This window comes from Lepidochelys kempii, chromosome 5, assembly GCF_965140265.1.
Source record: "Lepidochelys kempii isolate rLepKem1 chromosome 5, rLepKem1.hap2, whole genome shotgun sequence".
In the NCBI taxonomy this organism is placed as follows: domain Eukaryota; kingdom Metazoa; phylum Chordata; order Testudines; family Cheloniidae; genus Lepidochelys; species Lepidochelys kempii.
The window spans coordinates 39,584,631-39,612,009 of NC_133260.1; the positions used below are offsets into that span (position 1 = coordinate 39,584,631).

The following is a 27,379-nucleotide window of genomic DNA, read 5'->3' on the forward strand; positions in this document are numbered from 1 at the left end:
CTGAAATTTAATTTAAACACATGATCGTTAGAGGTTGTAATTAGTTAGGATTTAATTACTGTTTTACTCTGGGAAACCATTGCTTCAAGGTGTTAAATAACGTTTTCCTGTCTTTGAAACTACTTTCATGTATTCTAAGAAATTCTTTGTATTCTAATTTAGGATATATCAAGTTGGATTTTTTTAACCTAAACTAAATAAAAATCTTGAAGTAGAAGATAGGAAGGCCTTTAGTGGCTCTTCACTTTGCAATTACAGAAAATAAATTGTGCAGGGCATGCCAGCTATTTCAAACAGATGACCTCCGCTCAGTACTTCAGAATAAGACAAAAACAGCTAAGGTTCCTGCCAATATGCCCCGAGAGAAATTCCTTTCTGACCCCAAATTTAGCAACTACTTAAATGCTACCATGAACAAGATTTACCATGGCTAAATAGTCATTCCAGTTTTTGTTTTTCTGCAGCTGCATATTAAAATAGTCACTATTATCATCTTTTTTTTTAAAGGTACATGTACACTGCAGAAAGATTCAGTTTTCCTCATGTATTTCATAGTATTGTTTAAATGTACAGATGTAGGCCATAATTTTCAAACCTGAGTGCCTAAATTTAGTTGCCTACGTCCTTATTTAGGCACTGAATTAAAAGTGACTTTATTTTTCCAAAGGTGCAAGGCATCTGAAGCTCCCGTTGACATTCACATCCTTTGAAGTCCATAAGCGTTGTAAGTGCCCAGCGCCTTTGGAAAATAAGGCTACTTTTAATTAGGTGCCTAAGTATGGATTTAGGCAACTAAATTTAAGCACTTGAAAGTAGACTGTGAAATTCAGACGTTCCTAAGGTGGTCAGGTGCCTTATACTATACTCAATCCATTAAACTGGTTGTTTTGCAATTTTTGGATTAAAAATAAGTCTGCATGTTATATGCATGTCCATTAAATTATATCAGCCATTTCACAGAATATTATGCTAACATATATAAATGTGTCTTAGATTGGTTTATGCTGTTTAAGGTACTAAACTATTTCTGACTGCTTTTTTGAGAAATTAAACAGCAGGGGCTCTACACAGAATCTCAGTTGTGTGTGAAACTTCTCTTCATTGTGACTTTGTCATTACCTTTTGCTTCTGCTGTTTGTTACCCAATTCATATATATATTTTATGTTCAAACTGACTGCTGTTAAATCAAGGGTTTGTGGCACTAGCAAGTGTGTTTGAAGCTTCAGCTTAAACTGATTTTCAGACACATTACACTTTGTCTTCTGTAATTACAGGATGGAGTTATGACTGTTCGGGTTCCCTAGCTATACTTTTCCTTGCCTTAGCATGTTTAGATTTCTCTAAGTTTAATCATACCTTGAGTTTCCTGGGTTTGGAATGCTTTTATTTTAGGGGGTGGTGGATGTAATTATAACATCCCTGTGATATTTTTGCCCTTAATTAATTATATATATTAACTTTTAACAGTTTAACATAGGCAATTCCCAGATAGGAGACTCTTTAATTTAAAAATTTCATATATAAACACTAAACAAAAAACGCAAAATGTTGCTGTGTGGGTTTTATCTTAAGTGAGTAAAATATAATATCAATATTAACTTCTAATTTTTTAAAACCTTTTTAGCAACACATTTACCAGTACATTGTGGATGCTTTACCCTGCTCTGGAGCAGCCCAAAGTAGCCATAATGGACTGGCAAGTTTCTCTCCACTTCTGACTGCTACAGTTCACGGAACATCACTTCCTACTTTTCCTCTTTCTGTTGCTTATGTCTGGTGCAGCACATGGTTCTCAAAAATTCTAAGATTAATGATAATATTTTGCTCAAGTTCATCATAACTCAAAATTTCTTCAGCAGAGGGTGATAAATAATGTGCTAATACAGAGAATTCCGTGAATAACTGCCTTCTTTCAAAATGACTGCTGTCTCCCATTTCTCCCATTGGGAGTGAAGCCTGGATAGCCTTGAGAAAGATGGAGGTCGCCCATATTTCCAGAGACCAGTTTCCTCTCACTTTCATTGGGAACAACGGAAGGCAGTGACTATCTTGAAAGAGGGCATCTTAACTGAGGGCGTTTATGGCCACAGTTCTATTAAGACAATAGGAGATGGTAGCCATTTTGAAATGGAGATGTTTCTTTCACTTTTCTGTAATAGAACAGCATTTATCAGACCCTGCTGAAGAAGCAGCTTTCAGTTATGAAAAAAAAAAAGCAAAAACTACCACTTGTTACCATTAACAATTATTGAAATGTAGTCAATGTGCAGGATTTCTGTGAATGGTTTATTTATTAATTTGCAATTTGGGAAGTTCAGAGTTTGTGTTCCATTAAGATTATTTAGGACCTAACAAAAAAGCTAGATGATGGGTGCTAAATTTCTTCAGAAACCCATTTTAAAATACTTTTAATTCCTAAACGAATTAACTGATTAACTTGTAAATTTTCCTGAAAATTCATTGTGTACTCAGAGTAAGCGCTGTAATTTTGAGGATATGCTGTAATACTCCTTTTATAACTAAGTGGTTGAATCCCTGCTTCAAGTGAAAAACTAATTTCATCCTTCTCTGAGACCATGACCAATGCTTCCATAATTAAGTGCAGAATTTGACTTGTGACTGAAATTAGTTGCTGACCTATATTTCATGGAGCATACTTCTCCCTTTTTTTAAAACATAAGAATAACATGAGCTAACATCTAATCTTCTGATATTACCCCCAGTAAGTACCAGAGAAAGTAGATTATATATGCCTATGGAGTAGGGTGATCAAATAGCAAGTATGAAAAATCAGGACCTTTTTTGGGGGAGAGAGGGCAGATAATTGCCTATGTAAGACAAAGCCCCTAACATCGGGACATCTAGTCGCCCTACTGTGGAGTGGTTGCATCTTCAGTGAGTTCTCCTAATATTCTGGGATCCAAGTCATTGGGCCCCAGTGATTTTATTCAGGTCCCTTCTTGTCGAAGGGTCCTGGAATCCCATCCCATGACAGCTACTGGAATACCATGCCCTGTTCTCACATACACAATTCAAGAAGGATGTAGATAAATTTGAGAGGGCTCAGAGAAGGGCCACGAGAATGATTAAAGGATTAGAAAACATGCCTTAAAGCGATATTCCAGGAGCTCAAAGAGAAGGTGAAGGAGTGACTTGATCATACAGTCTATAATACCTTCACAGGGAACAGAAATTTGATAATTTAGCAGATAAAGGTAAAACAGGATCAAATGGCTGGAAGTTTAACCTAGACAAATTCTGACTGGAAATAAGGTATGCATTTTTAAAAGTGAGGGTAATTAATCATTGGAACAATGACCAATGGTTGTGGTGGATTCTCCCTCACCGGCAATTTTTAAATGTATTGGATGCTTTTCTGAAAGCTCTACTGTAGTTCAAATGGAAATTAATTCAGGGAAGTTTTAAGGTCCTGTGTTTTATGCATAACAGACAAGATGATCACAGTGGTCACTTGTGGCTTTATAATCTGTAGGTGCAGTAAAGCCTCACTTAACGTAGTTATGTTCCTGAAAAATGTCACTTTAAGCTAAACAATGTTAAGCGAATCCAATTTTCCCATAAGAATTAATGTAAATGGGGGGGTTAGGTTCCATGGACATTTTCTTTTTTTGCCAGACAAAAGGATTAATATATATTTTAAAGAAACGATTTTATACTCCAGTCATTGTTGAGTATGAAGCAATGGGAGGTGCTCCCGTCTTACCTCACACAGACACAGCCCACTGGCACTGCAGACAATGAGGCAGGCAAGGAGGCTGAAGGTGCCGCAGGCTAGGAGAAGCATGTTGCACAGCGGCAGCTTCCCCTACTGTGCAAGCACCAGGGGCGGGGGGCTCGACCCTTGGCACACCCACTCCACCCCTTCCCCTATGCCCCCTCTTAACCCACCTCCTCTTCCCCCCCCACCCATTTACTCTGCAAGCCACATCCTCGCTCCTCCCTTCTCCCTCCCCTGCCTCCTGCTCTCAGCAGTCAGCTGGTTTGCAGTGTTCAGGAGGCAGGAGAGGGAGGGGGAGCCTGCGTGCCGAGTCCTCGCTCCTCACCCCTGCCTCCTGAACGCCACAAACCAGCTGATTGCTGCAGGCAGGAGGCGGGGAGAAGTAGGGGGAAGGTGCTGATCCGCAGGGTCCGCCAGCAGGTGGAAGGCGCTGGCGGAGGCACGTAGGGGAGCTGATGGGGGGGCTGCCAGCTGTGGACAAAGCAAGTAGCCAGATGATGTTATAGCGGAGTATTGTACAACTTTAAATGGAGCATGTTGGGTAATGGAGCAGGGACGTAAGGTCGAAACAATGTTAAGTGAGAGGACATTAAGTGGGGAGTTACTGTATATCTACACTTATGGCAGAGTGTAGAGTACAGACACAGAACACCCAGCTAGCATGGGTATAAATAGCAGGGTAGACTTTGAGGCGCTGCTTAAGTGAGTAGAGTGCCCTTCCCACCTGAACCCTAGGGTACATACCCTGCCTGGCTCTCTGTACATGCCCAAGCAGTGCCTCCCATGTCTACACTGCTATTTTGAGCAGTGTAGTGTCCTGCTGTCTCCCATCTACCAGAGCCTTTCACTGCTGCCTGTAGCTGCACACCACAGTGACAAGTGTGGACATAGCCTGCCTCTCACTTCAGTGTATAGCTATAGCTGTAATGCCTGTGCTCTACATGTTGCCATGGATGAGGCCTATGTGAATCTGTGGTGGCATGTTTCAGTTATGTAAGCATAATGCTGGTTATCATGCTGTTTTTCCTGTCCTCTCCTTCCATCCATCTTCATGGTTTTATTTGGGTGTACTTATCCTTTAATGTGAATATATTTTCAAAAACGGTCCTTTATTTCAGCAACCTCTCCCTTTCAGTTCTTGTGATCAAACCCCTTGTCCCTCTCATCTCAAGAAAGTTGAAATGCTGTAGAAAAAATTGAGTTGTTTACTGTACTACCTCACAGGGATGTTAGAGCTGGACGATGTATTCATAGTGAACAATTCATCTGACTAATTTCGCCCTTTTTCATTTTGAAAACGATCTGCAAGTATCAGATTATGTTATGGTTCTTAAAATTCATTATGTTGTGATTCTTAAAATTTTATTTGTAACTGTTAAACTCTTCGGAAGAAATATTTAGTCTATGCTTTGTCAGAACAAGAGTCCCATTTTCTGTTCACAACTTACCAGTGACCATAAGTAATTATTTAAATTTATTATGGGAATCATTGAAGTATATGTTTTAAAAACAGCCATGAGCAGTTTAGTGAAAGTTTTAATATCCATTTGTTTGCTCTAGTATTAGCCATGCTGTAAGTTTATCTTGAATGTTTGGAAATAAAAGGGGTCATGAATACTAGGAAAGTAAATCAGTGGGTTTCTTTGAAAACACCTGGTGTTTTCTTCCAGCTCTGTAGATAAAAGTATTCCTCTTGTTGTATTAATGATAAAAATGAATAATTATTTGTAAGGAATCATAAGTATGGCCCTTAACTGAGATTTGATGGATGTAACTAGTTTATGTCCTGAGGAGATGAAAATCTGTAGTCCTGATCTTGAAAACTCCTTTGCTTGAGTGGACCCCAGCACCTGTGCAGAGCCCCATTGGCTTAGTCAGTGGGGCACCATGCAGTCACAGTAGTTTGCATGCTTAAAGACTAAACTAGATGTAATTTGGTAAGGGATGATAGAACAAAGGATGTTTTTAAAAAAAAAAAAAAAAAAAAAAGACAAAGGATACAATCATGTTAAATCACGAGATGCATTTTGTTTTCATCTTAATGTATTAAAATTTGAGGACACTGAAATTGAGGCTGGAGTGAAAGTCAGTATTAAACCTACTTTATATATGCACAGAACAGTTCAGTGACTTGTGCAAGGGTCAGTGAGTGAGTAACAGAGCTGAGTATAGAACTCTGATTCCAATTTCTCTGACTAGAGCACACTTGCTCCCATGACATTGGAAATGTTGTTTTTTTAATATAACAGTCTTGGGAGAGAAGGAAGTAAGTTTAAGGAACTAGAAATATGTGCATTTTGCCCCCTTATGGTACAGCTATGCTCCCCCAACACACACACACACACACACACATTTTAGTGTGCAGAAGATATCAATGCTGCAGGTAATCTATTGCATTAATCAGCCAGCTAGTGTGAAATGCATGGGGAGTGATTATACTATCATACACAATACAATCAGCATGAAGCACTTGTCAAGACCAATACATCAAAGTTTAATTCAGTAATAGAATGAATTAGAGAAAAATGAAACATTCTGTTCTCCAAGAAACACAACACCCATTGCAGGTTCTTTCTGAAGGCTCTGTAGAAAAACCAGAGTGCATTAAGGAATTGTTTTTATGAATAAAATTGCTACTCAGCTCTGACTGTATACGGCGAGTACTTCTCCTTAGGGTTCTTATGATGGAGAGTATTGTATTGAAGTGCTTATTCTGTCTTCACTATTCTATAAAAACAACTGTTTAATTGGATCATTCTCCAGTGGGGCTTCTGAATACTTTTTGTTCTAATGGAGACCTCTTATTGCATGTAGGAAGGAGGTGGTTTTACCAGTTACTGTGCGGGATTTGCCCTTGAGGATGGGGGAGTAGTATACACTAGACTGATTTCTATTATTTTGCTAACTGCCTGGTTGCTGTTCCAATGCAGGTATTATGTGTTTATATAGAAGCTTGGATTATAAATTTTATATAATGCTGTATAGTCATTTAGATAGGAAAAATGTTTAGATGTTTCACAATCTTAACAGCCACTTTTGACACTAAAGCTTTTAACATATAAAAAGGCTAATGAGTTCAGTTTTCTAAACATCCACATGACATATATATTAAAAAAACACCTAAATGTTCTAAAACAATACTTCCACAATAGAATCACATAGGACCAAATGAGGTATGATGACGTGTATGCAACAAATGGTGATGCAATGTGGCTGACATCCCGCTGTGTAATAGCAACTCTTAACCAAAGAAAACTGATCCAGGTGATGAACAGTGAAAACACGAAATATGGGTACTCTCATCTAATCTAACTGAGTTGACTGCTTTTGAATTTGGTTCTTAAATGTAAGTTTGAGTTATGCTAGCATAAAAACTTTTAACTTTTAAACAGCAACTTGTATGCAGATACAATGTATATTTTAATTTTGCAAATGAGAGAATTGGTTTAAATATTTTAATATAAAATTCCAGCAGGCTAAGGCCTTATACCAAGTTTCAGCCTCTAGCAACCTATTACGGCAGTGTTATAAACCACTGAAAATGGTTATTGTGAAAATGCTGACACAAGCTTAGCTATATACCATCATTGACAGGGCAGCATCATATTTTTTTAGAGAAATCAGATTTCTTTTGACTATTATCAGTCTTGAATTGGAGGCTGAATCTTCAATTTCTCATCTTGTTTCCACATAGTAAAATTAGGTGCGGTTTTTCCAATTGTTGGGGAAGGGGTGAAATGTAATGGGATTTATGGGAACTGTGTAATACTTAATCTCTCAGGAGAGTCTATATACATGCCTTGTTCTTTTTTTTATGGTTTATGAATACATGCATACTGTAAGTGTGTAATTATTACAGCACCTACTGTTACAGTAACTGAGCACTTTAATAATGCTATATTCTACTTTGTTTAAATCCTGAGTCAGCATACTGACAGCATACTGTCAGCACACACTGTCCCTTTCTACAGCCTTGGTTCTGGGGCAGGGTGTCTATTGAGAGAATATAACTATGCTAATCTTTGGTTGTATGTATGGGGAAACCACACACTATGGAGAACAGTGATAAAATATATTTTTCTGTGGGATGAGATGTACTGGAGACAAATGGCAGCGGTACATCTCTGAAGATATATGCTGTTTGAACCAAAGGTCTATTGAGGCAAAGCTAGCTTTATTCAGGTCAAGAGGATTATTGTGGAACCAGAATAGACAATTCCTCACTGAGATGTGACAGTTTTAGTATTTGTTCCCTTGTGAAATTAATATCAAATTGCAGTCACAGCATGACTTATCATCCAATTATCTTCAGGGGAAAGATGAAATCTGCATATTGGTTTCTGATATTTTGCCTTTGCACTTTGAGGATTTTCATATTGGAAAGAGGTGGGACGCAGTCCAAATCTGAATCCAAACTTTACTTTTTGTTCAATAGTGTATGGATTTGGGGTGTCTGCTTGGGCCTGTGCAAGGGGGACTCTAGCCTGGATCAAAATGCCTCCAAAGTTTTGGGTGAAAAATATGGCAGCTGTTTTGAGTGTTCAGTTGTGCCCATTTCTAATACTATATATTCTGACCAGAGGTTTTTTTGGTCTTTATTGGGGCAGTTGTTTATGTTGAGAGTCATGTTGGTCGCTGGATTTCATTATGTCAAGCTAGTGAACTTCTCTTCATATTGGGAATATCCTTTTTGGAGTACAGGAGTGCTCTTTTTAGTACAGATTCTTTAGTGTACAGCAATCTTCAAGTTTGAGAAGTCCGCTGAAATTCTCTTAATTAAAAGTTAGGTTTTTCCTGAGTCTGGGATGGGATAAGATAAGTTTCCACACAAAAGGTAGTTCTTTAATTTTTACTTGATCCTTACCTGTAATAAGCAGTGGTTATGGCCAGTAATTGCCCCATATGGGAGCCATTAGGCAGAAGGTAGCTGGGAGCTTCCAAGAACCCCCTTATTCAAAACCAGAATAAGCCCTTTGCTTTGCTTTGATATCTAAGAGGATGCCCCCTAGAGCTTGTCTGCTGCAGCAGCAAGAGGTAGACCAGCTGCTGCTGTGAAATAGGAAGAATGGCTTCACGGCTTCTTCCATTGGGCTGGTGGGTGAATAGTGGGCACGACCAAACATCTCCCTTCTTAGAAGCTTGCTGCAGTAGAGTGTTAAAGGACAGGAAGCAGTGAATTTCAAATACCCAGCATGGAGCAGCTGCCCCCAAGAAACAGGGAGGTAGAAACTCTGCCCAACCCATGCACATTTCCCTCCATCCCCCCCACACACACCATGCATGCACTTAAAAAAAAAAAAAAAAATTGCTGGGGTGAGGAATGGGGTCCCTGGTATTATACTTCCTCCCCCAAAATGCTACCCTTTATAGTACTGTGGGCGTGGAACCTCAGGCTCTGTATGCTCAACTCTGCCAAATGGGGAATTCCTTCTCCCACTCCTCCAGAAGGGCATCAGTTAACCTTGAAAGTAGTGTGAAGGCCCAATCCTGCAGACTTTACAAACACACACATCTCTTTGATGTCAGTGGGAGTTAACATTTTAAGTGGCACATGGGGGAGTTCCATACATGGGACTTACACCAAATAGAGGTTATATTACGTAATTTGATTGACACATGGATTACTGTATAAAGGGCTTAATATAAGAATTAATCCTTGTGTTTAACTTACACCAAATAGCTTGGCTTTCTGAGAATACAGCTACTGATATAATTAAACTCACAACATAGTTGCCCTCTTGAAATTAAAGTAGATGCTTAAAATTAAATATTTTGATATTCTGCCCTCCCCCCCCCAATTAAGTGTAGTATATCCACAGTAGGCCTTCACTAACTTTTTTGACATTTCTCTGCTTTACATTGACTGGTTTTGATTGCTTTATGCATTCCTGCATACCATAAATCAGTTTTGTAGTGGGACATTCTGTAAATATCAGTGCTGTATATGGTGCCTTGCTGAATAATTTAAAATAGTCATCAAATTTCAGTTAAAATTTTGTGCTTGACCTTGGTTTATTTAGCTGCTCTTCTAGAATCATTGGAAATCCAGTTACAATGTGTTAAGTTGTATTAGTCTCTTTTTAATACAGAGGGTTACATTGTCATACTCTTCAGTGCTACTGAAGGAAATAATTAATAAATCAAAGTTAGCCATTCCTCACTGTTTCCTCTTTTATTTTGGAGATTGCAAGGACCATCTTCATTGTATGTTTTGGGCCAGTGCTGAGCAGACTGGTGCTTAATGGTAGAAATAATCAGTGAAATTCTTCAATTTTACTTGATTTACGAGGGTTGCAATATGTTTAAACCACTGCACAGAGTGTCTAAAGGAAGTGTAAGAGTTGATTAAAAAGGGCTATAGGGGAAAGAGTTCTTGACTTCCAGATTCAGTATGTTTTTCTTTTATACATTTCTGCAAGTTTCATCTTCTAAAACATATTCCTTTAGTGTGTTTAACCGTTCCAAATAATCGCCTACACTATTCTAGTGACATCTTCTATCCTTTGGTGCACCCTGTCTTATTTTGTGGTGTCTCACAGATTTTTTTTTTTTTTTGGTTCACTTCCCTGCCCCCATTTCCACACCAGCATCTGAGGACTTTTAACCTTACAGGATCAAGCCCTCAGTTTCCACTGGCTCATCATGAAGTGGTACTTAAGAATATGCTCCCATACCATGGTGTGTGGCATACTAGCATGCTAAGTTACTTCTAGGAATCAATATTTTATGATGGCCTGTGTTCCAGGTATACCTTTTACTTTGTTAGTTAGCAAGCTATTATTTGGCTACTAGAGTTTAACTATCTTAGGTGAGCCAGCTGCATCTTTATTCTTTTTTTGGACATCTGTAATGCAGTTTTTAGGCACTTCTGCAAATCTTCTATAGTGTGTAAAGTACATCCTTAATGAACAAATGAAGTTTTACTAAATAGCACGTCTTCATGCTGCTGTCAAAGTTCACATTGGTAAAGAGACAGCTGATTCAGAGAAAAATGTTTTCATTTGAAAATTGTTGCTACAGACCCGGAAGTATTTGTGGATGCTCTGTTACACAGTGTCAGGGAGTCAGATTCTGAACTGACTGTATGTGTGAAATGTCAGCCCAAATTAGCTTTCTCTGAGTTGTGTAAAGAGGGAATGTAAAACTGATTTTACAGTTTAACCTACCATATATACTCGTTCATAAGCCGAATATTTTTGGTAAAAAAGTGACGCATCAAAGAGCAGGGGTCAGCTTATAAACGGGTCTACACCAAAATTTGATGATTTGAATTGAATATCTAATACATTGTTGTTTTGTGTACCTGGAGCATCTGCAGGCATGGAGCCCTCAGTTCCCTGTAGCCGCGTTTTGCTGTTCCCAGCCAATGGGAGCTGCGGGAAGTTGCGCCACTTCCCGCAGCTCCCATTGGCTGGAAACGGCAAACCGCGGCCACTGGGAGCTGAGGGGCTCTGTGTCTGCAGATGCTTCAGGTAAACAAAACGTCCCGACCCGCCTGCAGCTTACCCTGACTGGCCGGGAGCCGAAGTTTGCCAACCCCTGAAATATAGGGTCGGCTTATGAAAGAGTCATACAGTTTTTACCATTTTTACTTATCCATCTTGGGGGAGTTGGCTTATAAACGAACTGTCTTATGGTCGTGATGGATTATGATGGAAATAGGATAATTACTGAAATAATGGTAAAAATTAGTGTATTATAAAGTGCTGCAATTTTGATTAAATATTAAATCTCTCAAATCCAAATGTGATTTGAAAATGATTTTGAGTGTGAATTACAGTTCTTTGGATAGGTTTTGATAAGTTCTGAGGATGCGGAGGTATATATGTACAGTGTATGTATACTTGTGTTTAATATATTTAATTTGATTTCAAAATATTTTACTGTAATGTAAAACTGGGAAATAAATAGAACTATATTTGCTATGTAATTCTTCTACATTTTTTTGCGTTGTTTAAACTGATGCACTTGCTTCCTCTGTCAGAATTAAAACAAAAGGATGAGTGGTTGAGTTTTGTAACATGAGTGTGAATTCTCTCTTTTCACTTTAAACTGATATTTCTTTCTGACAAACTATAGAGTGGAGGCTTTGGATTTTGTAGTGCTTCATATGAAGTCTCACTTTATCTTTTTATATCTTCAATTTCAATAGAAAGATTGTGTGTTCTAATTAAGTTATTTGGGATGGTTGAAAAAGACCACATTAACCCCATGATGCTGAGTCAGGAACTCATGGTCTGCTAGTATTCAACCATACTTGGAGGCTAACAATGTGGCTTTGCAGGAGAAATAACATTATAGTATAAAAATACCATCTGGTAAAACTCCATAGTTTTTTAAAATTAGTCATTGGCTGTTGCTCTTTTAATAGAAAAGTTAATTGAGCAATTTTTTTAAATCAGGTGCTCTGTGGATGTGTATAGTCTTAAATCCCCACTGCAAGTTGGAGCAGAAGGCCAGTTGGCTAAAACAGCTGAAAAAATGGAACAGTGTGGATGTTTGTCCCTGGGAAGATGGAAACCATGGAAACGAGCTGCCCAATTTAACCAATGCTTTGCCTCAGGGTGCAAATGCTAACCAAGGTGAGTCTGAACAGATGCACTAATTGTAACCTATACTATAACCTGTATATTAATGTATCCCTACAAAATTCTACTTTCTTTCCTGGGACAAGTAACTTTCTCGCTCTTGGGAGTGGGAGTTGGTATGGACAAGTAAAGGGAGGACGAATACAGTTTTATAACGGTAGGTTAGCAAGGGGTGTGTGTGTGTGTGTGTGTGTTGGTGTGTGTTTAAATGTATTTACGAAATAAAATATTTCAAGACCGAGTCATCCCTAAATGTTCCCAACCCCTTTGTTTGTTTTATAAAAATGTTAGTTTTATCTATGCTGCATGTATCTAAGTACAAGTCATGAAATTAACTGAAATATAAAGTATATCATATAAACATTTTTGGTTTGGGTTTGGTTTGGCTTGCTCTTTAAGCTGGTATCACTGCAGACGTGCTTTTCTGAGCTTTTCTATATGTGGTTTTCTTCAGTTGTGAAGCTTTCATAGCTATTTAAAGAGATGCTACTGCAACTAAATGAAATTAGATGTGTTAAAATGAAGCATCTATTTGTGGGATCAGCCCTGTGGTTAACACTCTGCACTGACACAAGATCCCAGGTTCTATTCATGGGGCTGGGACTGCTGCAGGCAGGACACTGTCTTCTTGGAGAGGGGAGGTGTCTTGTTGCTCTGCAGTAGTCTCTATGGCTAATCTAGGAGAGATGTTCAACTTTGAAGAAAGTCCCATCCGGCCCTTCTTGGGCAAAGGATGCTGCTTTGCTAAGGACCAGGGTGGGGGAAATGTCCTCCATTTATACAAGTAAGAGCTCTATTTATATAAGAATATAATATTGCAATACAGAAACATGCATCTGGGAAGCCCCATGTCTACAATATTTGGAACACATATTGATTTCAAATTTATATAAAATGAAGGAAAATTTAATGCCTGCGGAAGAAAAAGATAAAAGCTTGGACTGGTGAGGTGTCTCCCTTGGGTCATTTGCAGTCTCTTGAAAGATACCTGTGAAGGGAATTGTAAAATTTCATTCACTTCCAGATTAACTTTTAATCTCCACCTGTAGCCAGGGAAAACGGGGGACATTCAGCACATAACTCCCTACAAAGATTTTTCTTGTTGGGTTTCCTAATGTCCAGCCCAATGTACGCTGATTTCAGCTCTGACTGACATCTTGGCAGCAACAGAATTCTGCTGCCACATGGAGTTCTCACATAGAAATTCATATCAGTGCTATGATTTGTAGTATACTATGTCTACTTTATTCCAAGTATTTTATACCTTTTTAAAAATTATTTAATATGACAAAGGTAACAACTATTTTAAAGTGTGTAGAATCATACCATGTCAGCTTTAAAAACAAAATAAAAAGCAACACTTTATCAGAGTCCTGCCCCAATACACTGACTGTAGATTCCAGCAGAGCTACATGGCTGAAGTGACAGGTAGAAGAAGCCAATGATACTAGCAGGACTGGACCTCCCAGGATCCAAGAAGAATTTGGGAGTGTGCTGAATTCCTCTTCGTGTGTTTAGTGGGAGTGTTCAATATACATTGCTAAAATAGAAGGCAATTTGACAGTTCTCTTTACAGAGCACTGTCTAGCATTAGTTTTAATGGATGTAGATCTTTTTCTTTTTTTATGAAGGAAAAGTGAATAAGTGGAATAAAAATCATCTGATTTATCTAGTATTTAGGATGTGAAAAATGTCATCTGCAGTCTGCTACTTAAGGAGACAGGGTACCATGAGTGTGAGGGGAGGAATTAGACAGCAAGACTGAAAAATATTGTGAATGATTTATTCAAATGTGAATAAATAAAAGCTGATGACCGCTTTCTGTATTTGTGAAAATGACAGATTCATCAAACAGACCGCATCGGACGGTGTTCACTCGAGCTATCGAGGCATGCGATCTCCACTGGCAGGACAGCCACTTACAGCACATTATCAGCAGTGACTTATACACCAACTACTGTTACCATGACGACACTGAAAACTCGCTCTTTGACTCTCACGGGTGGCCCCTCTGGCATGGTAAGTGGCTAAACCGGAAAGACGTTTCCATGACTTGCTGCTTTGTTCAGTTTCTGTGGCATTATTTTTGGGGGATGGTGGGAAGATGAATGGAAGGCCTGGAAATAGGAACAGAGCCTCCCTTCAAATACTGGTTCAGAAATAACCTTTTAAGTCCCTTCACGTAGCTTATAAATAAATAAATAACCTTTTGAGCAGCATTGTAAAATTGGGGGGGGGGTGCGTTACAGACATGAATGTACTTTTTTCTTCCAATTATGTTCTCTGTTTTAGAACATGTTCCTACAGCCTGTGCAAGGGTTGATGCATTACGATCTCATGGATACCCAAGAGAAGCACTGAGGCTAGCAATAGCTATTGTTAACACACTGAGAAGACAGCAGCAGAAACAGTTGGACATGTTCCGGGCTCAGAAGAAAGGTAAATGTAATGGCCTTTGCCCTTCTCTCTTCCCTACAAGGTGACCAGAAAACTAGTATGGAACTTTGCATGAGGAAACTGTATTAGAAGCTACAAAAGTGGCTATGACCTTTAGTAACTCTTCATTACCAGTTTATTTGGCCAGTGAGAAATGTAATGTTTTGGATGTCTAAGATTTTTATTAGAGTGTAAGCTCTTTAGGGCAAGGACCATATCTCCCTATCTCTTTTTGTAATATACTTAGCATAATTGAGGTCCTGATCCTGGTGAGGAGATTCAGGCATTATCGCAATACAAATATTGCTTTTGTGTAATCTTTTAAAAATGGAGCATTTTGTGTGTGGTTGCATGGTTTGGGGGGTTTTTTGTTCCTCTCTCCCTAAGGAGAATTTAATTTGAGCAATGTATTTCTGCGACAGAAAGGATAACAAAATAATTGAAGAAATGCCTAGTGTAGAATGAGACTCTTAATAAGTTTTAGTGCTTGTGAAGGATGCTGGATTAATATAACTGGAAAGAAGTTCTCTAATCATTGCTGTCTGTGGTGTAACTTTGTCAGCACTGTCCTAGCAATGTACTTCATCCTTATTTTTGAAGGAATTATCTCATAAGGGTCTAGTCTCCGAAAGGCCTGTTCAGTCCTTGGCCACTCAAATTAATCTAACATTAAGATTAGAAGTAAAAGGGTGGCTTGGACCTGAACAGGCTTCCTCATATACAAGGAAGAAGGAATGGCTTTGTTAAGGAACAGGAATGGAAGCTAGGGATCTTAGTTCTATTCCTAGTTCTTCCAAGGAATCCTGCATTAAAGCTTGTTTTTTAGACTCTAGTCTCCATTTTTGCTTGCATATACCAGGGGTCAGCAACCTTTCAGAAGTGGTGTGCCGAGTCTTCATTTAGTCACTCTAATTTAACGTTTCGCGTGCCAGTAATACATTTTAATGTTTTTAGAAGGTCTCTTTTATAAGTCTATAATATATAACTAAATTGTTGTTGTTTGTAAAGTAAATTAGGTTTTTAAAACGTTTAAGAAGCTTCATTTAAAATTAAATTAAAATGCAGAGCTTCTCCCCCCCGCCCGGCAGTGTGAATGCCACTGAAAATCAGCTTGTGTGCCGCTTTTGGCACACGTGCCATAGGTTGCCTTCCCCTGGCATATACACCTGTGCATTGTGGATGCAGATACCTGTGTGTGATGTGTTTAAACTTTTTTAAGACCTGTGAAGGTGTTTGTACAGAAATAAGTGTGTGAGAGCATAAGCAGAGGACAGCTGGCTTGAAAATTTAACCTTCAATCTCTCTCTGCCTCAGTTTTCCTAACTGTAAAACCAGCCTAGCAGCACTTGCTGACCTTCGATGGGTTCTGTGAAACTACATTCATTTAATGTTTATACAGTATTTTGAGATTCTTAGATTAAAAAGCTCTATATGAGTGCAAAGAACTGTTACTATTACTTGGCAGAATTTTCAGTGAAACCTCATTATGTAACACATCTTCACTCAACATCCTATGGCTTTGGCATTTTCCAAACTGAGCTCTGTGTGTGTGTGTGTGAGAGAGAGAGAGAGAGAGAGAACCACTGGTGCTGTATAGAGAATCTGCTGGTGGTCTGCAAGCAGCTGACTAGTCACATAGTACTGGTGTTTCTCGTTTCCAGCTGCTAAATTGCCCAACTAGACAGCTAAAATACACTAAATTATTTTCTAACATTAGTTTTCCATGTAAGCAATTGCTGCAGTTGCCATAGGGATGTTATTGTCCATGAGACAGTTGCTGCAACATGTGGTGCACACTGTGTAAGAACAGCTGAGAACACTGTTTTCGTTTGAGATGTCTTTTTCTTTTTCTTTTTTTTTTTTTTTTTAAATGTTGCAACTCTTGCTTTTTTCCCCCTTGGGCTTTTTTAAAAAAAAAAACTTTAGAGCACTCAGAAATGTGCTAGACATCTCCCATATATGCAAGTAAAGACTCGACTCCTGCCCATAGAGTTTTTTGTTTTAGGCCCCAGTTCCACAGACACTATAAGTATGCGTGTAGGTTTATTCTTGCCATTGTAGTCCCACTGACGTCAATCGGATTACTCCAATAGAATCATAGGACTGGAAGGGACTCGAGGTCATGTAGTCCAGGTCCATGCACTGATGACAGGACTCAGTATTATCCACCATACCTGACAGGTGTTTGTCTAACCTGTTCTTAAAAATCTCCAATGATGGAGATTCCACAACCTCCCTAGGCAATTTTTTTCAGTGCTTAACCACTGACAGTTAGGAAGTTTTTCCTGATGTCCAACCTAAACCTCCTTTGCTGCAATTTAAGCCCATTGCTTCAGAGGTTAAGGAGAACTGGACAGTACTCCAGCTGAAGCCTAATCAGCGCAGAGTAGAGCGGAAGAATTACTTCTCATGTCTTGCTTACAACACTCCTGCTAATACATCCCACATGAGTAGAGTTAAACATGTGGATATGTGATTGGAGGATTGAAGCCTTTGTTGGTTGTGACACTGCAAGTGAAGATCATAAACAGACAAGAATAGGTATAATCAAGTACAAGGGTGTCATTCAGAAGGCAGAGAGGTTACTCATGTTGGCATGTGGAAGTCTAAATGGTTACAATAATCTTTTTTGGTTTAATCTTTACTTTCACACACACTGCTTGTTGGTGGAATAATTGTTTTATTTTCTTAGTATGTTATTGATTACAATAAACGTGTCAGTTGAGTCCCAAAAAAAGTCCGCCTGGTCATGTCTTTCAGCTTGAAAATTTTAATTTCTGAGCTGTAGCTGTGCTGCTTGAATAGCTTCACAGATCAGATAAGTAAAAAGCAATCTTTCCAGCATTCGAAAGCTTGACGGTGTGTATTAAGCATGATCAATCTTAGAGATGACACTTTTCCTGTGAAATGGGACAGGAGGAGTTGCAGCTGCAAAGGTATTTGGAGTGGAGAAATGGAGCACAATTATTACACTCAGTGGGTTTTTTATGCAGTTACATATTTTTACCAATATGGCCTTTAATCTCACGTATTTACACAGTACATACATGTCCAGGGGAACCGTAAGTTTAGAATTGCAATCAAAAGGAAGCCACTGTCATGGGAATGTCTGCTCCTAGAAAAGGAATTTGGGGACCCTATAACCTCTATTACCACAGCTGTACTTCCTTCAATTCACTGTGCTAAACAGTAATTTTTTTCATGCTCTGATTGATTGATAGTTGACAGCTATGAAACAAAGTATCCATGGAGGAATTTGTTGCCTTGAATTTAAGAATGACAAGAAACCACACTTTGTCAATTTAAAGGGCAGTTTTTTCTTGTATACAATACCTCATTTAAACCCTTGACTCTGTTTTTTCAAAGAAGCTGTCATCCTGAGTTTATTACTTTAATAAATATTTAGATGTAAGATAAGCTCATATTTTATTTATGAAAATGGAAGACTTTAAAGTATTTTTATTATTTCTTTCAGCTCTATCAGATTCACTTAGAATATAAAAATGGTGCTGCAGTGTTTCTGGATGAGGAAACTGAAATTGCCATTTATCTCACAGAAGTGTTTCCTCTTTACTGTAACTTTTCAGCAAAGATGCTTTCTCTCGCTACTCCCCCCACCCAGGGGACTACATGACTAGCAAATAAGAGTTTTCAAAAAGACACTAGGGTTGGAATTTCTGACCCATGGTGCAACCCTCTGGAGCATGTGGAAAGTAGAGCTGTGTGAGAGCTTCATTCATTTTCCTTTACATGTTTATGAGGGACAGCAAATAAGTAGTCAGAAAAGTACTACTCTGTTTATTTCTGAACACAAACTACTGTGAATTCTATGGATGCTGGACAGAGTGCCCAGGATAATGTCTTGTTTTAGTGTTAATTGCTAAAACTCACCTATCATTTTATATTTATCAAATTTTCCTGATGTAGAACTTCTCCACAAAGGAATAACCTCAATAACTAATCTTGAAGGCTGGGTGGGGCACCCATTGGATCCAGTTGGCACCCTCTTCAGTAGCCTTATGGAAGCCTGCAGGGTGGATGATGAAAGCTTCCATGGCTTCTCAGACTTCACAGGTAAAACTGTTTTTAGGTCTATGTTGTTTGTTTCTTGAGAAATTTTGAGCATTTTATTTCCTTTCCTCTTCAAATTAACTTTAACTTTAAGGAAATATTTGCTTCAGAGCAGAGTATTCCCTATCAAAACATGGGAGACAGTGCTTGAAGAAGTAAATATTTTTTAATGAACTTTAACTGAAAACCACCTTAAACATTGCTAATGATTATTTCAAGCTTGAAGAATGCGTGTCTTTTATGCTTGAAATATCTCTTTAATAAAACTTGGTTTGTTGCTTTGGATGAGAAAATACTAGATCCCCGTTCTAAGAAATTACTGGAAGAATCTAAAAATGATGGTATACCTAGTGTAATGTATGCTGTTTTACAGGGTGATCTTCTAGAACTAACATATAATGAGTTATGTCAGCGGTAGAAATGGGCAATTTTTGTTTTGGTGAATACAAAATTTGCTGAAAAAATACATTTTTCTGTGCATATGGATTTGGGTTGAATTTCACAAATAGTTTTGGCCAAAAAAAATCTGCAAAAATTTTTTTCAAAAAGGTTGATGTTTCATTTTGACACTTTCAAAAGCAAGAGTTTCAACATTTCATTTTTAATCAACAGTTCTGAAACAATTTTGGTTTTTCATTTGGGTGAGAAAAATCTAAAAAAATCAGTTTAGGTTTAAAAACTAAACTAAGTTTTGTGTGTGGATTTTTTGATTGAACTAGGTTTTTCTTCAGTAAACTTCTAATCCTGCACCATCTACTTCTAGAAAAAAAAATTAAATTTAGAAAGGTAAAAATACAGCAAATATGTTTAACAACAAATCACTTTCATGATATGCTTTCTAGCATATGGTCTCCCAAGAGCAGTATCCCTTTTCATTGCTACAGTTTTCTTCCACTTTCCTATAGCTATTTGTCCAGATATATTTTGTGTCTGATGTAGCTTGTAAGCTGCTTGGGGCAGGGACCATATTTTGTAATATGGTGTATCTGTGAAGCTCCATGCAAATCTTTGGTGCTATAGAAGAAAATAACAAGCACACTATAATATGAGAATGAAATGTTAAACAATTTTATACAAACATAATAATGCATTTATTTGTAACTTGTTTGAAATTGAAATTTTATATGTTACCCTTGCTAAGGAACAAGTTGAGTTTAGAGACATTCTGAAATATAATTTACCATATAATAAATAATTGTCTTAATTTTAAAAAATGTATAAATACCTTCATCAGTGATTTATCTAATGTCATAGAGAGTATATTCACAAAGTTTGTGGACGATACCGAGCTGGGAGGGGTTGCAAATGCTTTGGAAGATCTGGACAAACTGGAGAAATGGTCTGAAGTAAATAGGATGAAATTCAATAAGGACAAATGCAAAGCACTCCACTTAAGAAGGAACAATCAGTTGCACACATACAAAATGGGAAATGACTGCCTAGAAAGGAGTACTGAGGAAAGGAATCTGTGGGTCATAGTGGACCACAAGCTAAATATAAGTCAACAGTGTAACACTGTTGCATAAAAAGAGAACATCATTCTGGGATGTATTAGCAGGAGTGTCGTAAGCAAGACACAAGAAGTAATTCTTCTGTTCTTCTCCACACTGATTAGGCCTCAACTGGAGTATTCTGTCCAGTTCTGGGTGCCACATTTCAGGAAAGATGTGGCCAAATTGGAGAAAGTCCAGAGAAGAGCAACAAAAATGATTAAAGGTCTCGAAAACATGACCTATGAGGGAAGATTGAAAAAATGGGCTTTGTTTAGTCTGGAGAAGAGAAGACTGATAGGAGACATAACAGTTTTCAAGTACATAAAAGGTTGTTACAAAGAGGAGGGAGAAGAATTGTTCTTCATCTCTGAGGATAGGACAAGAAGCAATGGGCTTAAATTGCTGCAAGAGAGGTTTAGGTGGGACATTAGGAAAAAATTCCTAACTGTAGGGGGGTTAAGCACTGGACTGAATTGCCTTGGGAGATTGTGGAATCTCCATCACTGGGGATTTTTGAGAGCAGGATAGACAAACACCCTGCCAGGGATGGTCTAGATAATATTTAGTCCTCTGAGTGCACGGGGCAGGATTAGATGACCTTTCGAGATCCCTGCCAGTCCTATGATTCTATGACTAGCAAGCAGATGGATGGTCAAAAAATCATTGACTGTGATTTTGCTAATGGATTTGCAGGAGCAGATCCTACATGGATTCTTACTAACTTCAGTGAAAATCTATGAAGATGTAAGGGTCCTCTCCTTACCAGCCCTTTGCAGGATCAGGGCTTGGGTAGTTACTGAACGGGGTGAAAACTAGGAAATTCAAAGTGCAAGCTGCTATTTCAGCCTTATGAACAGAAAGTTGGGACAGTTGCTATTTTTCATAACCGCATCACTTTAGTATGGAATCTCTCCTTCTTTCCTGAGTTTCCTGGCTTTTGGAAGTTATTGCAACTTGAATGTGTTTTCAGTATAGACGCATGGCTTCATTTTTAAATGACGGTTGCATGCATTTCTGTCCTAAACAATTGAATGGAAGCTCCCTATTGATTTACAATAGGGCAGTGTTCTTTTATCTTAACCTTTTAAAAGATATTTGAAAATAGATGGTTACCAAAACAGAAGAGTGATTTTTAGTGGCACCTTTCAAAGTTTATACAGTAATTCACTTTTTAAAAATTTTTAATTAAAATAACTGGTAAAAGAAATGTTTGAATGTGAGACTGCAGGCCAATTATTGATGAAAATTGTTTGTGATGTATTATTTGTTTTGTAATCCTTTACAGAGAACATGGGGCAGTGCAAATCTCTAGAGTACCAGCACCTGCCTTCACACAAATTCTTAGAAGAAGGGGAATCTTACTTAACGCTGGCTGTGGAAGTAGCATTGATAGGTCTGGGGCAGCAGCGAATAATGCCAGATGGCTTGTATGCACAAGAGAAGGTTTGTCGAAATGAGGAGCAGCTCATTTCTAAGCTACAGGAAATTGAATTGGATGATACACTGGTGAAGATCTTTCGAAAGCAAGCAGTCTTCCTATTAGAAGGTAGCTTGAAATAGATTGTAACTGTTTCTTTAAACTTTTGTAATTTTAAAAAAAAGTATTCCTGTGGGAGTTGACTTATGTACTTATTTTAAGATTTTTTTAGAAGTATAATCACTCCAGTTAAAGATCTTCCTTCAAGCCTCTAATCATAAAATCTAAAGTACTTCAAAATATTGCATCATTGAAAAGATAAAGCATCTTGCTGACCTGTTGTTCCTTGCATTTCATTTTTATTGCATTTGTGCTTCAAATTAAATTTTAAGTTATTCATAGTTTTGGTGTCTGTTTTGGTGTCCTAATGATGCAGTTCAGGCTTACAAATGATAAAGGTATTGACGATTATCAATTGTTCTCTGGTAGCAAGATTCTAAATATGTCACTTGCAGTCTGACAAAGTACTGATAGCCTTCTAAATGAACAAGGGTTTTATTGCTGTCCAAGACTAAATGGCTCAAATGATTCATTTGAGACAATTGGTTCAGAAACTGAATATTATGCATTTTGGATATAGTTATGATAAAAGTGATGTATTCATAAGTTCATATCATGTCTAGTCAAACATAAAAAGTATTAGTATTTAGGGCTTGATTTTGAAAAATAACCTCTGATTTGTTGACTGAAATTTTGTGGAGAAAAATAATTGTATCACTTAAGTATCATATCTGTTATCTGCAACCCAATTAAGTGCTGAAAGTGTGCAAAATTGCATACACATTTACTTGTATGCTTTTGAGACTAAGACTTTGATTTTTAGAAAGGCCTAAAATATATTACTTTAAGCTCCTTTTTAGTGAGCAGGTCATGGTTTTTGTACTTGTTGGAAAGAGCATCAAAGGAAATCCTTGAAACATAGAAATGTAGGGCTGGAAGGGACCTTAAGAAGTATCAAGTCCAACTAACTGTGCTGAGGCAGGACCAAGCAATCCTAAACCATCTCTGACAGATGTTTATCCAACCTGTTATTAAAAACCTGATGGGTATTCCACAACCTACCTTGGAAGCCTATTCCAGCACTCAACTACTCTTTTTAATTAGTTTTTCCTAGTATCTAACCCAAATCTCCCTTGCTGCAGATCAAATCCATTACTTCTTGTTCTGCCTTCCGTGGACATGGAGAACAACTGATCAGCCCTTTTTATAATAGGTCTTAACATATTTGAAGACTGTTATCAGGTCTCCCCTCAGTCTTCTTCTGTCAAGACTAAATGTGCCAGGTTTTTTAACCTTTCCTGATAGGTCAGGTTTTCTAAACCTTTTATCATTTTTGTTGCTCTCCTTTGGGCTCTCTCCAGCTTGTCCCCATGTTTCCTAAAGTGTGGTGCCCCGAACTGGACACAGTAGTCCAGCTGAGGTTTCACCATTGTTGAACACAGTGGGACAATTACCTCCCATGTCTTACAGACAACACTCCTGTTAATACGCCCCAGACTGATGGGCCTTTTTGCAACTGGATCACAGTATTGACTCATTCAATCCACTATAATCCCCAGATCCTTCTCAGCAGGACTACCACTACCCACTTATTCTCCATTTTGTAGTTGTGCATTTGATTTTTCCTAAGTGTAAAGTACTACACTTATCTATATTGAATTTCCTCTTGTTGAATTCAGATCAGTTATCCAGTTTGTCAAGGTCACTTTGAATTCTAATCCTGTTCTTCAAAGTGCTAGCAACCCCTTCCAGCTTGGTGTCATCTGCAGATTTTGTAAGCATAGTCTCTACTCTATTATCCAAGTAATTAATTAAAATATTGAGTAGTATCAGACCCAAGACTGACTCCTGCAGAACCTCACTACACAAATCGTCCCAGTTTGGCAGCAAATCATTGATAAGTATTCTAAGTATGGTCTTTGAACCAGTTGTACACCCACCTTATAGTAATTTCATCTAGACTGCATTTCCTTTAGTTTGCATACGAGAATGTCATGGGACTGTATCAAAAGCCTTACTAAAATCTAGGTATATCACATGTACTGCTTTGCCCCATCCACTAAACCAGTAATCCTGTCAAAGAAGGAAATTAGGTTGGTTTGGTATGACTGGTTTTAGACAAATCCATTCTGGCTATTCCTTATTACCCTATTATCCTAGGTGCTTACATATTGATTGTTGAATAATTGAGGAGTTGTAGGGATAATGTGAATATTCAGTGTTTGCATGAGGGCCCGGTGATTAAAGTTGAACAGAATTTTTTGGGTGAAACTTTTTTACAGCAAAATGTAGGTTTGAGTAGAACAAAACATTTTGTGAATTCATATCTAATTGGTTGCATTGTTTTTTGTTGGAAAATACCCTATACATTTTGAAAAATTTAAGCATTCCCTTTGTTCATTTTTTTTTTAACCAAAAGATTTCAGCTTCTCATTTGAATTTAATTTTTAAAAAGGTAAAATGAACTCTTTTGTAATGAAGTTGGTCAGCCCAAATTTTTGGTCATTTTGGTCAGCCCAAACTTTTTTGTTCAAACTGAAACCCAGTTTTTTTTGATTTCTTGGTTTGTTTAGTGAAGCAAAAAATCTGTTGTTCTCACAACTCTACTGGTGATGGCTGTTGGGGAAAGCCTGAGGGCTGAATATTTAAATCTGGGTGCTAAATTCATTGCCTCAGAACAATGAGAAAAGCTTTTCATGCAGATGGTAAGCAAGTTTGTCTCCTGAAAAATACTTTGAATGAAAGATTACACATGAGAATCCAGAGCAATACACTATTCCTCCTGAGGCTGCACTAAATCCCAGTCTCTGACAAGTCAGAAGAGCCAGAATTGTTGCTGGCTGGTTCTGGAATCCTCTCTCCCCTCCTCATCTCATATTGCTGTGGAACTGCAAGGCTACTGCTGGCCTTTGGATGTAGTAACAGGAGATCTGCCAGGATCTGTGGCAGACATGGTTTCTGTACTTCCTGTACCACCTTTCCATAGCTTGGCCTCTATGAACAGTGGAACTACACCATTTACTTAGTACTGGGACCTCTTGTGACAGAATGGCTTCTCAAGCTTTCCCTGGTGTCTGTTACACACTTCTGTGAATGAAAGGATAGGCTTTCAGATCATTGTTTCTCATCACGATTTCTGAGAGCAATAAGCAAGTGGTCATAGCAGGAAATCTGTAGAGGTTAAATGAATAGCAATATGCTTCTCTAGTACACAGTTACGAGGAGCGGGTAAGGAGCTCTTGCATTGTTGTGTGCTGGAAAATCCTGACTGCAAAGAGTTCAGTACATTCAAACAATTTAGGCACAACTAATGTCAACACACAAAGAAAAACTGAAGTGATTTAAGATTTTAATCACATCAGTTGTGTTTAGTGAGTCTTTCTTCATAATTAGCTTTAACAAAAAAGAGTTAGTAAAGCAATAGGAAGATGACCTTTTGGATGTTTAACGTAGATTAATTCACACTGTATGTAGCTACCGTTTAAGTGCATGGAAAAACAGGAGACTAAAATTTGTTGCAAGGTATATTCTGTTTTAATTTTTTGCTTAATTTAACTGCAAGTCTTCAGTGTTGCTGAAGCTTCTGATTTTTATCAAGAATCTTATGATATTTGGTGGATGTCAACTGGAAACTGATCTTTTGGGGGCTCACTGTAAAATGTGTTCCAGTCTCCTCTTGATGGTGCTTGAGAAATATTAACTGTTTTAAACAAAATTTGAACAGTAACTTCTTCCTGTTGCTGACTGCCATTCTAATATTGGGGAGTCCCCATTCTTGGTGTGAAAAATATACTTTTCTGTAAAATGGTTACTGCCTAAAGTAGTCTCACTTAAACTGCAGATTTTAATTAAAAACTTTGGGAAAAGAATTTTAAATACATCTATAAATTTAGAAGTGTTCTGTGACCCATGGACTGTCTGAATCCTACAATAAGCCCAACAGGATACCTCTTCTTTTATGTTTTTATTTAGCACTGACAAAGCAAGAGCTTAGATCTGATCATTTGTAAGGCCCCCACGCTACCATGACTATTGGAATATTTTCCCTTTGAGTTGGACATTTTTTCTTTCTGGGCATATTAACGATTTATAATTTAAACCCGTTTTTTAAAAGGTCCAAAAAATGGTGGTGTGTGTTCGACAATGTGTAAAATCTGTCCCCTCTCTCTCTCTCTCTCTCTCACACAGCTGGACCATATAGTGGTTTAGGCGAAATCATCCATCGAGAGAGTGTTCCAATGCACACATTTGCCAAGTATCTCTTCACCTCTCTCCTACCTCATGATGCTGAATTGGCATACAAAACTGCACTGAGAGCCATGCGGTATGTATTCAGACCTCCTCTAAAAAAAGAAAAACAAAAATCCAAGTCAGAAAAAATTGCTGTAAACTGATTAACCCCAAAGAAGGAAGGCCTGATGATTGAAGGCAGGGAGTCAGACCTGTGTTCTAATACCATCTCTGTTACACTTAGGATAAATTACTTTAATCTCTGTGCCTCAGTTTCTTCATCTGTAAAAGCAATTAATATGTGCAATAATTACTGCCTACCTCAGAGGTGTTGGGTAAAATCAGTTATTTGTAAACTGCATTGAAATTCCCACTCTTGCTGCAGTGTTGCAGACACCGAATCATCTTTTTAAAAAAATGACCACAATGACTGATGCAATCATGCTCTCCCTCTTGTTGATCTGGATGCTATGTGAAAGGTAGTTGCGGGGGTCATGACTCCAACAGCTCAAATTTACTTCATCCTTGAAGGTAGCAGGTCTCAGGACCTTCTTCTGTCTAGTCTGTTCTGCGGTTTATTTCCCCAAACCCTTTATTGTTTTACAAATTCATTTTATGGAGTTGATTTTAAAATACCATTATTTTTTTTAAAAAAATGTATCTGCTGGTGTGTAATCCAGACCAGTTTTCTTTTTTGTCTGCTTCATTACCAAGCAATCTTGTACAGATCCAGATAGAAGATAGGAATGAGATGGGAACTAAATTGGATGTCAAGCCGCTAAAAATATCTGAAGGACTGGTATCCCAGTTGCTTTCAGTATTTGGGAGAAAGGGCATGCCTAAGGAAGTGCTCGGTTTGTTTTGGCTTTACCTCTCAGGGCAGCTGTGAGTATGAATGGCTAAATTCATATTTTCCATTCTGAGTACAGTGAAAGAACTGGCCTCATCTGGATTGCCATGGATCCAATACTACCTGAAGTTGAAGGAACTGGCTACCAGAAATGAAACCTGTAGAGAAATTTAAGCACTGGTTCTTACAAGTAGAATCTATGAGGGTACAATTGTCAGGTCATAAAAATACAACTATAGAGGTTATGCTCCTGGTCTCTGGATCCAAGATAGTGAGAATTGGTTGCATGATGTTGAAGGCCACAAAATCTAAAGGAGTAATAATGAGTCATTTCAGCAACCTGCACAACTGGTCAAATATCATTTTGGGTCATGGTTTAGAGAGGTTTGACACAATAAATAATTGTTTGCTGAACCCAGTTCCAGAGCACAAAAGAAGAGAGGATGCTCTTGATTTAGTCCCAAGCAGTACATATGAGTTGGTTCCAGAAGTAA

The 27,379-nt window shown here is 38.0% G+C and overlaps 1 protein-coding gene across 3 annotated transcripts in view; it reads left to right on the forward strand.

Annotated features, from left to right (window-relative positions):
* The window catches only part of ZSWIM6 (zinc finger SWIM-type containing 6), a 164,300-nt gene that overhangs the window by 116,761 nt on the left and 20,160 nt on the right, over positions 1 to 27,379 (forward strand). For 2 of the 3 annotated variants that reach the window (XM_073344030.1, XM_073344032.1), the window contains exons 5-10: positions 12,143 to 12,322; positions 14,171 to 14,347; positions 14,621 to 14,767; positions 18,692 to 18,838; positions 21,614 to 21,874; positions 25,994 to 26,129. In XM_073344030.1, coding sequence (XP_073200131.1) covers positions 12,143 to 12,322; positions 14,171 to 14,347; positions 14,621 to 14,767; positions 18,692 to 18,838; positions 21,614 to 21,874; positions 25,994 to 26,129 — 1,048 coding nt within the window. The remainder of the gene's footprint in view (positions 1 to 12,142; positions 12,323 to 14,170; positions 14,348 to 14,620; positions 14,768 to 18,691; positions 18,839 to 21,613; positions 21,875 to 25,993; positions 26,130 to 27,379) is intronic. The other variant, XM_073344031.1, reaches the window with a different exon arrangement.